General features: G+C 39.7%; 1 protein-coding gene across 6 annotated transcripts in view; it reads right to left on the bottom strand.

Annotated features, from left to right (window-relative positions):
* LOC131217209 (ribulose bisphosphate carboxylase/oxygenase activase, chloroplastic) overlaps positions 1–10450 on the bottom strand; it is a 32458-nt gene extending 22008 nt beyond the window's left edge. For 5 of the 6 annotated variants that reach the window (XM_058212057.1, XM_058212055.1, XM_058212053.1 and 2 more), the window contains exons 1-2: positions 9998–10449; positions 5474–5559 (exon numbers count right to left, since the gene is read on the bottom strand). In XM_058212057.1, coding sequence (XP_058068040.1) covers positions 5474–5559; positions 9998–10391 — 480 coding nt within the window. In that variant the 5' untranslated portion in view covers positions 10392–10449. Of the gene's footprint in view, positions 1–5473; positions 5560–9997 lie in introns of all 6 variants that reach the window. The other variant, XR_009157226.1, reaches the window with a different exon arrangement.
* Positions 10451–14704: the final 4254 nt, after the last annotated feature.

Raw genomic sequence — 14704 nt, 5'->3', positions numbered from 1 at the left:
AAACAGATTGATGGGTATGTTACATGAATATAACATGGTAGCTCCAACTTTACAGTCCTCTGCTGTAAATGATGTCATTTAATTACCTTTGATAGCCAAAGGTTCAAAAATAACTCTAAAATGACAATCCTAAGTACCTGACTGCTGGCCTAAAAAACAGAAGGTGACACGAAAAGCACTTTCTCATGTTTAACTGCGCACTTTGGAGACCACTATAAACTTCAGATACATGGATTGTCCCAGGTATGCTGGTGTAGACACCCCACCCTAGGGTGAGTCTTGGATATCTTAAAAATGATGAATGGTTCAGATTTGACATATTTTCAGAGTTGGATTTAAAATTGGAGTTATGTCCGGGTTGATTTTATGGATGATTTGTTGTTTAAAATTGGGAGTTTGGGACGTTTGACCCTTAACTTGGCCCCAATTAACGATGAAGGTGATGATAATGAAGTGTAGGGCCCCACAGCCATTTTGAGTCCACAAAATGTTTTGTTCTGGTATGCAGCAGAAAGTGGTAAAAGTTTACAGCCTCAAGGTAAAAGGTAGTAAAAGGTTTATTGGCTTTCAGATTTGACATGATTTGCGATTTTAAGTCAGAGAGTTCTACCACCTTTTGGTAGAAGTGGTAAACGTTTGGCCACCCCTGGTTTTTTCTGCTGATTTTTGGCATTTTTTCTTAAATCATGGAGTGATCAATTGGGTGAGTTTTAGGGTCCGTACTGGAGCATTTTGATTACTTTATTGCATAGAGAAGGAAGTGCTTTGAATTGAGGTTTTTGTGTTCAATGGTTGGCCTTGCATCCGAGGATCCAGTATTGTTGAAACTGTGGGTTTCAATGGAAATCTTATTTTCAAAGAGGATTTTTCCGATAATAGTGATGATCATTTTGATAAACTTTTGGGCCCATGACATGATATATTGAACGAATTTTCCAATGACACCAAGATCCTTTTGATCAAAGGTGTGCACAATTGGCAACCATGGTGTGCCGTAAAGGCCGTTACGGGGCTGTAAAAAGAGGTGGGCATCGAGCCGAGTCGAGTCGAGGTGGGCCAAGCTTGGCTTGGCTTGTCCATGATGTACTCGAGTTCGAGCTCGAGCTCGAGCTTGGCCTCGAGCTCAACATTGAAGCTTGGCTTGTTTGCCAAAGCTGTCGAGTCGAGTTCGAGTCGAGCTAGTGGTTCGAGTCGAGTCGAGTTTACCTCGAGTCGAGCTCGAGCTTGTTGGGTGAGAGAGTAATGGATTTTGTTCTTGATCCTCCTCTATTGATGAAAAATTCAAAAATCTTAAGAGAATCAAAGCAAAACCCGATGAAAAAACCAAATAAAGCTTCGAATCAGATAAGGAAACCTGTAAGAACCGATCTGTTATTGATCTTCTTCCACCAGCAGAAATCCAAGTACTAAAAAAGAAACAAAGCAGAACATAGATCAGAAATCCAAGTAAAGAGATCTAGCCAATCAGGTCATTGGATTTCCTTGAAGCTCTAACAAATCTGAGAAAAACCTATCTCGAATTTCTTGAGTTTCTCGCCTAAAAAGTAAATCTCAAGAGATTGAAATCATACTCTATTGTGGAGCTGAAATGAAAACTGATGGTGGTGGTCCAGGCGGGCGTGCGGCTGGTAGTGGGCAGAGAAAGAGAAGAAAGGGAAAGGGAAGGGGGTGCGTGCGGTCGGGTAAAGACTTTAGGGTTTGTTTTTTTATTTTTTTATTTTTAAGTTTAAACTTAAAACTTATATTAATATATATATATAATATAATATAATATAATATTTAATATATTTATTAATCGAGCCGAGTCGAGCTCGAGTTCGAGTTTCGAGTCGAGTCGAGTTGAAATGCCCCCGGTCGAACTTGGCTTGAACTCAACTCGAGCTTCAAATAATTAGCTTGGTTCGGCTTGAATCAGCCATTCAAGCCGAGTCAATTCAAGCTGACTCGAGCAGAGTCGAGCGAGCTTTTCAAGCTAGCTTGACTCGTGAACAGCCCGCCTGTAAAGGCCGTTACGTAAAGGTAACGGTGGCAACCCTTACATGTTATGGGATCGTAATGGTGGTAACAACCGTTATGGAAAAAATGACCCGTATCCGCCATTAATGGGACGTAACCTGTTACGCCCCCTGTAAAAGCCGTAACAACCTCGTTATGGTCTGTTACAGGGCAAATATAGGTTTTTCGGATTTTTTTTTTCAACATTACGGGGCAAAAATGGGTTTTTCGAGGTTTTTTTTTTTTTTTTTTTACGTTACGGGGCAAAAATGGGTTTTTCTAGTTTTTTTTTTGTTTTTCAAAAAAAAAAGAAAAAAAAAGAAAAAGAAAAAAAAGAAAAGAGACCGTAACAGCCATTACAGGGACCGTAACAACCGTTACGACCCGTATTGCAAAAGCAACAATAGTGGCCATTATGGCCACTGTTACCGTTACGGAATACCTTGTTGGCAATAGTCCACACAAAATGGATGGCCAAAAGTTGTTTTCTACAGAATTTGCTGAAATGCCATTCCGAATTTTGCCGACTTTGATGAGATCATTTCTCTCCAAGATTAAAATTTGAGGGTATGTTGAAATTTCCCTTGATCATGTCTTAATTCTCTCCTTTGCCATTGTAACTAAACTGGTGGGGTGAAATTACCATTTTCTCCTTTGAATTTGAATTGCAAATGATGGAATGTTTTTCTTACGAATTAACCTTTGTGAGTTGAATTACCATCCTACCGTTTAAATAATGATTCTCATTAAACCACATGTTTTTCCACTTATCCTTTTAATGATCCTTAATATTCCTTAGAATTGCATGGATGCCATGTAGTTTCCCTATAAATACCCCCATCCTTGCTTTGGAAAATGGCCTTTGATCTTTTCATAATTCTCTATAATTCCTAGTTTCCTTCTCTTCCTATCAACTAGCAAAGAGATTTTCAGCAAGAACAGAGAACGGAGATGAAGAGCATTCAACGAGTTGGAGAAGAATTTATGCAATGATTTGGGAATGGAACACCACTCAGTCATTTTGGCCTGAGAAACAGCTTTAACAATCAGCGGTCCTTTCTGATCCCTTTTGAAGATTGTAGTAGATCAAGGTTATTCATTTTAAGAGATCTCAATGACAAAACCTCGATTAACTTCACTTCGATAAGGATTTTTGTATCTTGTTGATCATTTACATTCCTCTTGTTTTGCAATTGGGTGATTTTTATCTTTATATTGTTATGTAAAATTTTTCATAGTGAATGCATGAATCTCTGCTGTGAGCCAGATTTATACAAGCCATTGAGTAGAGACTGCGAATCATAGGCAAGGACAGGTACCTAACACCTCTAATCCTACTCAATCCTAAGCACCGATTGGGAGCAATCTCACAGCTGGTGAACCAGGTACACTTGTATGAGGTAAGCTACCCATAGATAAAAGCCAGTATGCTGGGGTAGGATTAGTCTTTTGCTATATATTTAGAAAATATAATGGTATGAGTATACTTACACCTTATGTTTTGCATATCCTAAAAAGCATAATTAAGAATGCACTCAGCCACAATTTCAATTAAAACATAGTAGCCGCAACTAAAAACCTAAATATCTTAATTTCCTTCTTAATATCTATTCTTCCCCTCTTTCAAAAGAATATTTCCTTGATATCTCCCTCTCCTCCAAATTTCTTTCTTGGTCTAATAGAATTTTGTTAAGGATCATGGTTTTTTTTTGGCCATTTCACTCTTAAAAGAAGGAAAGGTATGAAAATCAACTTATCTTCCAATCTTTTGAGTTACGTAACATAATGGTAGAGTATGACAGTCCATGCACATGCCAGAGCCATTGTATATGTGGTGTGCATGTAACTCGATCCAAACTATGCAACTCATGGGCCTCATTGTTGAGAGGTAACCCACAAAATGTTCTAAATGGATGATCCTAATGTTGGGTTTGTGTCCATCAGATCAACTATCACAAGGGAAATTAAGCAGTGGTCCAAAATACAAATGTCCACTATCTGTATTAGGATAATTCAAGCAATTTAGGTGCATAGTTTGAATCCATGCACGTGTGTGCCATTTGTATGTGTATATAGTATACACTATATCCATTGTAATTCACAAGCAACCCTCCATGGTAAGAATAAATGGTTATGTGGTATTCCAACTGCTTAAAATGTGGCATATGCCCCGATTAGTTAGGTTTGCTAGGTTCAACAACTTTAGCGGCTTCGTATTTGAATATACCATGCAAAGTACCGATGTAGTATACAGTACACTAATATTTTGGAGAACCTAGCCACCATGGTCCTATTGGATGGAATTTTAATGGTGGTTGGTCAAAGGTGAGGCCTACTGGATGGACATTTTGGATATGGTTGGACCATTCACATGCCTGATACACTTACCTGCATCGTAACAGGGTTCAAGAGAGTAGCACTGAGGATAAAAACTATACACTACGAACTAGTGGACCCCTGGCGATGCTGAGGATGAAAACGGGTGAGAAAGAGATAAGAGTACCTGCGAGCTGTCTCAGGTGGCTCCCATAGTGCATTTGTGGAAACAAAGAATTAAGCTGATTTGATATTAGCCACACAAAAGAGGAATGTTAATGGCATCCATTCATATTCGTTGAAGGGGGTATTAATGAATGCTAATGTTATCCTTTCATACTATTATGAGATGAGGGGAGGATTTAGCATGCACATCAAAACATCGTACGTTCAATAGTCTGTATCATAGAATCATGTTCCCCACTTCTACATTCTCAAAACTCAAATGCTTCATTACAGAACTTAGTTGCATGATCCATCTAACCAGGTGCCACCCCCACTCCAAATCACGCTTCAGACACACATTCCTGCTCCTGCTTCCTAGTCGTTTATACTTCCGACATCTGGAAATTCATTTAATTGTTTTCTACATAGATATTATTATTATTTTTCCTACAATAGTGACATTATTTTGTGCATACTTCAAATCACATTCTGACGAGCTGCCTACATGCAGCAGGCCATATATCAATTCCAAGAGAAACACCATTCTAGAATCTTCCACTATGTAGTTCAACAACATCTGACACGTACTAATTGTTTGGTACCTACCCACATGGCAAAATCCCTAGGACTTAGCAGCGCATTCTGTCGCAACACTTGCTCTAGTCTAGACTATGTCCAGGTAGATGTTTCAACCTTATGGTGGCTTTCGGTTTCGTCCAGGTTGCCCTTTTCAAAGATCACCCCCTCTGTGACTTGAACACAAGCCTTGGTGTTAGCTCTCATCCTAAAAGTGAGGTGCCTAATGAATATGCCAAGCTAGGCCCTTAAACCACTTGAGCTTGTAACACTAACAGCCAATCTAATTCAAATTTCTTCAATTTCAATAAATATTCTAATCGCTGCAACAAATTCTAAATATCAACAAACAAAAATAATGAAAAATAGTTACAGAAAAGAAAATGTTAAAGCATAAAGATAAAAAAGCAGAAAAACTCACCATAAAAAGAGGCGCAATGTAATAATCACCCTGGAGGTACTCGAATGACCTAGTCACCTTTTGCCTATAATCGAAAACTATATCCGCTGCAAAAAATAATGATGATGATTACAAAATATGAAATGAGAAGGGAATTCATGGGGAAGATTATATGATCCCATCCATGTGTGCGTGCATGCTTGTGCCCTCAATTTATACGAGTGGGGCCCATGTTCTATACAAATGGGGCCGACGGTTCGGCGATCCAGACTGGTGATCTATGGTCCTCATCATGAATGTGTTGTGATCCACCAACCATCATTATAGGCCTTGAAAATTGGATGCTTACGAAAAGGCAAACAGGCAGTCCAAATCCAACCCACAATGGGCAAAAGATTGGATGGCTAAAATCCACTGATCTGGGAGATACTACAGGCACGGTTCATCCAAGGAGGGGCTGATCAGATAAACGCTCCAGATCTCTAAAAATGGTTGGTCCCACTAGTGCAATATGATGACTCAGCAACATCATACATATCATCAGGTAGAGCGTAACTCCATTGTTTCTTATCTTGGGACCGATTCCTCTGCAACTTTTGTAGAATGAGCTTATTGTACAACATTGCAAGTGGGCCCCACCATGATGTATGCACAACACCAACTCCATCCATCATATTCGCTCCCTCATGTTCTGCTTGGAGCCCAAAAATCAGACCGATCCAAAGCTTAGGTGGGCCACACCAAGTAAAATCATACCTTGAGCCCCTAAAATCACATGGTGTGGCTGCCTCAGTTTTGGAATGGCCTGATTTTTGGGGCATCCATTCATCCCAACGAGGCGCATCTTATGACTGAACTGGGTGGCATATAAAAACACGGTGGGCCCCACACAATCCGGAAGGCTGCAATGGTGGACTTCCCCATTGCCTACTTTTACCCTATGGTGTGACCCACCCACATTTCGTATCAGGCTAATTTCAGTAACGAGGTGTGAATTTGAAAGGCATGCGCCTAATGGACAGGGTCTCATGGACCCTACATCAAGGTGGGTCCCACACACACGATTATGGAATAAGCTTATTCTACAAACATTGTAGGCACAAAGAAATTCTTAGGGTTCGTTTGGATGCCTGAGACTTTCGTAAAATGTAACTTACTTACCTGTAAGTTACTTACAAGTAATGTTGTCATAATCGTTATCATATCGTAAATCATAAAGGGGTCTGAATCGTATCGTATCGTAAATCTTATTGTAAATTGTGAGATTTTTTTAGATTTTCATAAAACATGTCACAAAAAAATATAAAAATTGTACATAAATCAAATAAAAATAAAAATATAAACACATTAATCATCCATTTTGTCATGAATATGCAAAAAACAAAAAAGATGTATGATATATATATATATATATAGAGAGAGAGAGAGGAATGCTCACCTGCGCACCATGAGAACCTTTTGAGAACTCATCTCACATGATATGAGTACAAGATCTAAACCGTCCATGTGATGCAACGCCCCATGAAACCCTCTTCACGTAACTTTTACCCTGATCCAAAACTTTGGTGGGCCATGGAAAAATGAAATAGTTTCCTCCCTTGATTTGCCTCCCTCTTTTTCCATGGCCCACCAAAGTATTGGATCAGGGTAAAACTTGGGCCCTAGGGGTTTTATGGGGTTCTGCATCATGTGGATGGTTCAGATCTTGCACTCATATCATGGGAGATGAGTACTCAAAAGGTTCCCACAAGTTATCGTGAGAACTGGTATGCAGGTGAACATTCCGATATATATATATATATATTCCATCTCATGTACATGTAAATTTTCTATATGATTCAAAAAATAACATTTTCCCATTCCCATGCAAACATAGAAAATTATAAATTAATTAAAAATGAGACAATTAGTGAAATTTTGAAATAAATGAGAAAACTCATGAAAAAAAAAAAAACTATTTGGGCCCACATAAATTCCAAATCTCACAACTATCTCTCAAAAAAAGAGAGAAGAAGTTGTATGTGGGGCGTACATAAGTTTTAAACACAAAAGCCCTAAAAAAGAATTGTAAAAAACAGAAAAAATAAATAAAATAATCAAAATGTTCTATTTTTCTTTTCCGAAAGAAATAAAAACCATATTTTCACCAATATATGAAAGAAATGAAATAGACAGGAATAATTGAATATTTTACATTTATTATTATCTATTTTAACTTAGAAATCGAATGCAACAAGCGGCGTTCGATTCTGTTGAGTAACAAAAAAATATGTTGATTTCTTTCTCTAGGTTTTCTATGGCTCACAAGCTCCTAAAGTCCTCAAAATCTCCCAAAGGTTGCAAAATATATGTTTTTCTAATAAGCGTTGTGCCTAAATATGTTTTGATACAGAAATCCCTAAAAAAATGAAAAAAATCAAAATTCTGACTGAACACTACTGGTTTTGGGAGTGAAATATCGAATGATATGATTCACAATTTAATCATATGATTCACTTCAAAATGTGATTTGACCGTATGATTCATATTGTACGGTCATATGATACAATACGAATCATATGATTCGTATCCTGAATCATATGATGATGGCAACACTGCTTAGTGTTTGGGGGAGGAATCTTACAAATAAGTTATTCTCAACCTGTAACTAAGTCTCAGGCTATAAAAAAAAAGTTACAAGGGAAAGGGCTATGCTTTTACTTACAGGGGACTTTCTTACAGTCCAACAGATTCTTTTTTTAATTTGGCAGAGGAATGGGGAAATGCAGCTCCACCCATTGAAGGTCTCTCCCTTCCGGAAATTGGAACAGAAAGTTCTCTCTCTCCCTTCCAACGTTTGTGACCAAACACTCTTTTTTTCCCGTGTTAGGGTCCATTTGACGAACGTGGATTGCATATAGGTGCTTCTGGATGGTGCTCTATGGGCCACACCATGATGTATGCGTTTTATCCATCCCGTCCATCCATTTCGGGTCTTTTTTTAGGGCATGAGCCCAAAAATGAGTAAGATCCAAATCTCAGGTGGACCATACCACAGGAAACAGTGGTGATTTAATGGTCACCATTAAAAACTTCCTGGGGCCCACTACAATATTTATTTGCCATCCAACCTCTTGATAAGGTCACACAAACCTAGATGAAGGGAAAACACAAATATCATCTTGACCCTCTTGATGGCGAGCATTCAATCACCATTATTTTATGTGGTGTGGTTGACATGACATTTGGATCTGCCTCATTTTTGGGCTTATGCCAAGAATGAGCTGGAAAAATGGATGGACGGCATGAATAAAACACATACATCATGGTGGGGCCCACAAAGCACCATCCAGTAACGAGTTGCTACTGGTAATATAAGTATGCAATCCGTGTCCTGTTACCCCCGAGACGCACGAGAGATGAGGCAGGCTGTGGGGCCCACTTTGATGTCTGTGTTGTATTCATGCCATCCATCCACTTTGCCAGCTCATTTTTGGGCATGGGCCGACATGTGAAGCCAATCCAAATCTTAGGTGGACCACACCACAGGAAACAGTTTTGATTGAATACTGACCATTAAAAAATCCTTGTTGGCCACATAAGTTTCGGATCAGATTGATATTTTGTGCTTTTCCTTGCACCCTGTCATGCATGGTAGAAAATAACAGACAGCCTAATTGTCCATTTTCTGTACATGTGCAGCTTACACAACAGTTGGACAGCTTATGTTTTGAACAAATGATCCACATGGTTGGTCCCACCTGATAAATGGCTCAGATGTCCTAAAAACATTCTAGCAAACCTGCATGCCATTGGACTGTGTCAGTATGATTGACCGTGCCGTTGCCAATGGTCTGGATGAACTAACCATTGGCCCAATTGTACGCACTGGGTGCACATCCAGCAATAACTGTCCCGATACATCAGACTCGTATAATTCCTCTATCACAGTTAGGAACAGTCCAGATCAAATTGTAATGATATTTCCTTGCATTTACAATGTGGAAGTGGCCTTCAAGTTGCAGTTATGCTCCTTCGATGTAGTTTGTTTGTATGTTTCTCTCCCTTGCAGCATTGTAAACATTTTTTGGATTGAAAATGAGAATTTAAAGTTTCCTTGTTGCTTACCTTAGTGTTCTACATTACATGTATTTTGAATACGTGGGCCCACTTTTATGGCCCCCTTATGATTAGTTTAACCTAAGAAGCAGCTCAACCATTCATCTAGATGGGCTTAACAAAATGGCTGTGTTAATCAGATTTTGGAACAATTCCCTACTTCAAGCTCTTTTTGGTGTAATTCTTACCTGTAACTAACTTACGGGTTATCCAAATACAAAAAGCAACTTACCTATAACTATAAGTAACTTACAGCTTACATCCAAACAGAATTACCTGTAAGTTACTTACAATTTAAAGAGCTTACAGGCATCCAAATGTGCCCTTATTTTTTTTGCCAGAAGTAGAAAACACAAAAGAGAAGTTGCACATGTGTAAAAAAATGGGGGGCATAAATGTCATCTTCCATAATTCATGCACAAACAGAGAGATAGAGAGGGGCAATACAGTCTTTTCCGAGGAAATTGCCAACGAAGAGATCATCGATCATCCCTTTCCTGGCACCGACGGCGATGTTCATGTTTTCCGCCTCTTTCCCCAGCCTGTACAGGTAATCTTGGCCGTCGGAATCCTTCGCCTCCCACGACGACTGCTCCGAAATTCTCTTCTTCTTTTCCTCCATCTCCCCCGGCTGATTCGTATTTTCCTCGTTTTCCAGGGGCGAATTGGGAATTTGGTGGCGAGAGCAGAGAGAGACTCTGCTTCTGCTTGGAGAAGAGAGAGGGGATTTCAAGGGATTTGGAAGCCAGGGGTAAGATGGAAAAGAACCAGGGCGGTTGGGGAAATGGAAGACATCCGCTGTTGCTATCGTGCGCGCGGTGTTGTAGTTGCAGAGCGACATGGCTTATCCTGCGCACCCTCGCGGGAAGACGGGGGTGTTTGGCGCCACAAGAGGAATGATGATGATCATAGGATCATATCATCCGTTTTTAAAAGTTGGATACTCTGGCATAGTGTAATGGGTGATACGCCGACACTAAAAATTTCACACTTCGTAAAAAATTTCATTCAATCTAAACTTTCCAAATTATAGGTCCCACTTTAGATATACCATAAGCTAAAAGTTACAGTTTTCTGTTAACATAACCATCGGATTTGTAGAGTTTTAGTGGACGGTGAGAATAAAAAATACCCAATTGTCCCATTTCAGCAAACAAATCAGTGGTTATGATTGTTCAACCAGTCTGATTTTCGTCATGAGAATCAATAACAGTGGGTTACACAATTTAAGCTATTTATATAAGTTCTAATTGTCTGCGTATCAAGCACCATACATTGACAGATTATCAAATAACTCCTCTCATTTAACTTTGTAAAGCTGTACAGTATACTCTGCAGGGCTAAGGATCTGATACAACTGGTTGTTTCATAGGGTCATGATACAGCTACTTTCTTAAGACGCGCGAGACAGTCCATTAATAAATCTGGACCGTCTGATCGTTCTTGCTAGGTTGTGCCAACTGATCGATTAAAATAGTCACATTAACCGCATAATTCTAAACAACCAATCAGGATGCTGCAAAAAAATGGACGGCTAAAAATGAGCAGATAAAAATGGGTATAATCATTAATCTGGAACATGTTCTCGATCGGCCTATCCATGGATTCAACATCATTCTCAAGAAAAACTTTCTTACATGTTATTAACATCTAATCTATTGCTTGAGAAATAGACGGCTATAATAAAAAGTCTAGCATGCAGTGAGTCAGGATGATTCGATCAGTGTGATTTTCGCATCTTGGCCTGCTAGTAATGTCATTTAGTGAATGGACAGTTCAGATTGATGATTGGATCATCACAAGTATATAAATCCCCTAGTCATACCATAAGCTAACGATACAGCTCGTTGCATTATAGATGGCACTAAGGTGTGATCTAGGCCGTTGATCAGGTTTTCCCATGCGTATGCATACGAGTAATTTGGGCATTGGACGGACTTCCTGATTAGATAAATAAGTAGGCGGTTGGCACGACAAGATATGCCGGCCTAGAGTTCGTTCGGTACACCGGCTTTTAAGTTTGTACAGGTAGGGCAATGCTCACTTATCCAAACCATTCATATGATGGGCCTCACGGTCCACTGAAGATGTTGGCAAGTTTATAGTTATAAAATAACTGGCCATCTTTATTGAGAACTGATTCGCCTAAATGTAATTACCGCAACATGTGGTACGGGACCATCTTTCTTTCCACAGGGATTCCTGGGGCAACTGTTGTCCTTGTGAGAAATCCACACCGTCCATCTGATTTTTCAGATCATGTTTGACATGTTCTAAAAAACGAGTCAGATCCAAAAATCAAGTGGGCCTTTCGATGGAAAAATGTAGGTAAGGAAATTCCTGCTGTTGAAGCCTCCTTGGGTTCACCGTTATGTTTATATGCAATTGATAAGGCCGTCTTTATTGAGATTAAATAAGTAAATAAATTATATGTGAGCTTTTTCTGGCTGTATGCCTCACTTTTAAGCCACCTTACTTTGTCTGCCTTTCAAAGCTTGCTCTCCAAAATTATTACCCTCATGTAAGCGTGCATTTTTATTGGACCAAAATCCCCATCTTTACTCGGAGTGTAATTTTAGGAAGCCGATGACCCTATCACTACGGATTATAACCCTAGACATAGCCAAACATATATTCAACAAGATAAACATGAAATTCACTGAGATAAACCTCTAACTACAAATTATAACCGTAGCAAGTGGCAGGCTTCTACTATTAGCTACGGTTATTAGCCGTAGCTATATACTTGGCTCGGTGATTTCACCTTGGCCTTTTTAACCTTGTCTACAGCTACGGTTATAATCGGTAACTGTCGGGAGCATCAGCTTTTAAAAGTTACATATCTTATAAAGCAGGAGTATTTTGGTCCAATAAAAATGCGCCCATACAAAAAGGTGAACGGTGGCTTAAAAGTGATGTATAGAGTTGAAAAAAGCTCATATATATATATAGGGAAATAGTTCTATGCGGTCGGCCTCATCGAAACTTCCCATGAGGTCGAGCTATGTGGGCCCCACCATGATGCGTATGGAGCATCTAACCCATCGATCAAATGCACCATTCCATGGTGAGCCTCAAGCTTAAAACTCAAGTCAATCAATGACTTGTGTGGGCCACACAACATGCAAAAGTTGACGGGGGTTACCCTCCCATTAAAACAGTCATAATCATTTTTTGGGCCCACCGAGATGTAGTTCACAAATCCAGCCAATCCATTATATGTGTCCCACTTGGATGAGGGGTCAGACCAAGTTTTAAATGCATCCAAATTTTTATGTAGGCCCTACCAAATGCTTTTATATGTTTTGGCCATGTCTTCACATGATTTTAGATGGTATGGCTCACCTGAGTTCGTATACACCTGATTTTTTTGGGATATCTCATAATTTAAAGGGGACCCATCAAATGCATGGTGTTGATGTTCGACACACATCACAGTGGGGCCCACACGGCTCGACCTCATGGGAAGTTTCCATGAGCTCGACCGCATAGAACCATTTCCCATATGTGTGTGTGTGTGTGCGCGCGCGCCCACAAGTTTAAACTGAACTCGCATGAAATTTTTTAAGAACTTATCATACATGATATGCCTCTAAAATTTGAACAATATGACTCTAAAATTTAAATGGTCCACGTGAAGCAACACCTCATGAAACGCCCCGGGCGTAATTTTTATTTTGATCCAAAACTTTGGTGGGCCATGAAAAATGAAAAGAGCTTCCTTCCTTGATTTGCATTTCTCTTTTATATGGCCCACCAGAAATTTAGATTATGGTGAAAATTTATCATATGGGGTTTCATGGGATTCCACATTACATGGACCGTTCAAATTAAATGCCCATGACACGTGTGCAAAGGTGTGCATGTGCCTAGGTGAGCATGCCTCTCTCTCTCTATATGTATATAATATATATGGAAATGGTACCACGAGGTCATCATGGTCGAGCTGTGTGGGCCCCACCATGATGTGAGTCAAACATCAACATCATCAGTTAGATGTACCATTCCAAGGTGGCCCACATGCTTAAAACTTGGGCGAGCCATACCACATACAACATTGTGAACGGTTATCCTCCCATTAAAATCTTCATAATTATTTATTGGGTCCACCGAGATATGGATCATAAATCCAGCCCATCTACTATGTGCGTTCCACTGGGATGAGGGGTCATTTTAAGTTTCAGCTGCATCTAAAACTTAGGTGGGCCCCGCCAAGTGATTTTATATGTTTTAGCCATGTCTTCACATAGTTTTAGATGATATGATCCACCTTAGTTCTGTATATGGTTGATTTTTGGAAGATCTCATAACTTAAAGGGGACCCATCAAATGCACGGTGTTGATGTTTGACACACATCACGGGGGGGATGCTCGCCTAGGCACTCCTCATGAGAACTCATGAGAACTTTCTCAGAACTTAACTCCCATGATGTGAGTGCAAAATCTAAACCATCCATGTGATGATCCAAAACTTTGGTGGGCCATGGTAAAAGGAAATAGTTTCCTTCATTGATTTGTCTCTCTTTTTCCATGGCCCACCAAAGTTTTTTGGATTAAGGTGAAAGTTGGGCTCAAAGGTTTCATGGGGTGTTGCATCGCGTGGACTGTTCATATTTTGCGTTGTGGGAGATTAGTTCTGAAAATTTTCTCCAAAGTTCTCATAAGAGCTAATGCGCAAGTGAGTAATCATCTATGTGTGTGTGTGTGCGCGTGCGCGCGTGTAAAATAAAGGGTTGCTCCAAAACTAATGTAGTCAATGTTTCAACAGTGTGTGGGCATCCTACCCCAGTTGACAAGCTAATTTAAGTTGGATAATCCCAATAGATGACATCTAAGTGTAAATCTTAATACAAACTTTAGGTCCATAAACATTATAAACTTAAACTCTATGAGTCTTTAAAACTTGACTTCCCAAATTAACTCACCAAGTTGACTCACTAGGTCACTCTGGGTTAGCTCGTTGAGTAAAACCCAATCAAATAAGTAAACACAAAACCAAGTTGAAAGTCAAAGCCCATAAGCCCAACAGAGGTCCACAACTCGAACAACGAGCAACCCTCATAGCAACCGGAGTTCCCATATAGGCCTACACATGTTGGAGACCTGCCAAAATAGGGGGAGACCCATGCCATGGCCTCCACTCGACATGTAGCA

Source organism: Magnolia sinica, chromosome 10 (assembly GCF_029962835.1).
Source record: "Magnolia sinica isolate HGM2019 chromosome 10, MsV1, whole genome shotgun sequence".
In the NCBI taxonomy this organism is placed as follows: Eukaryota; Viridiplantae; Streptophyta; class Magnoliopsida; order Magnoliales; family Magnoliaceae; genus Magnolia; species Magnolia sinica.
Note: the sequence above shows the minus strand (reverse complement) of the source record. Positions and strands in the feature narration are given on the sequence as shown.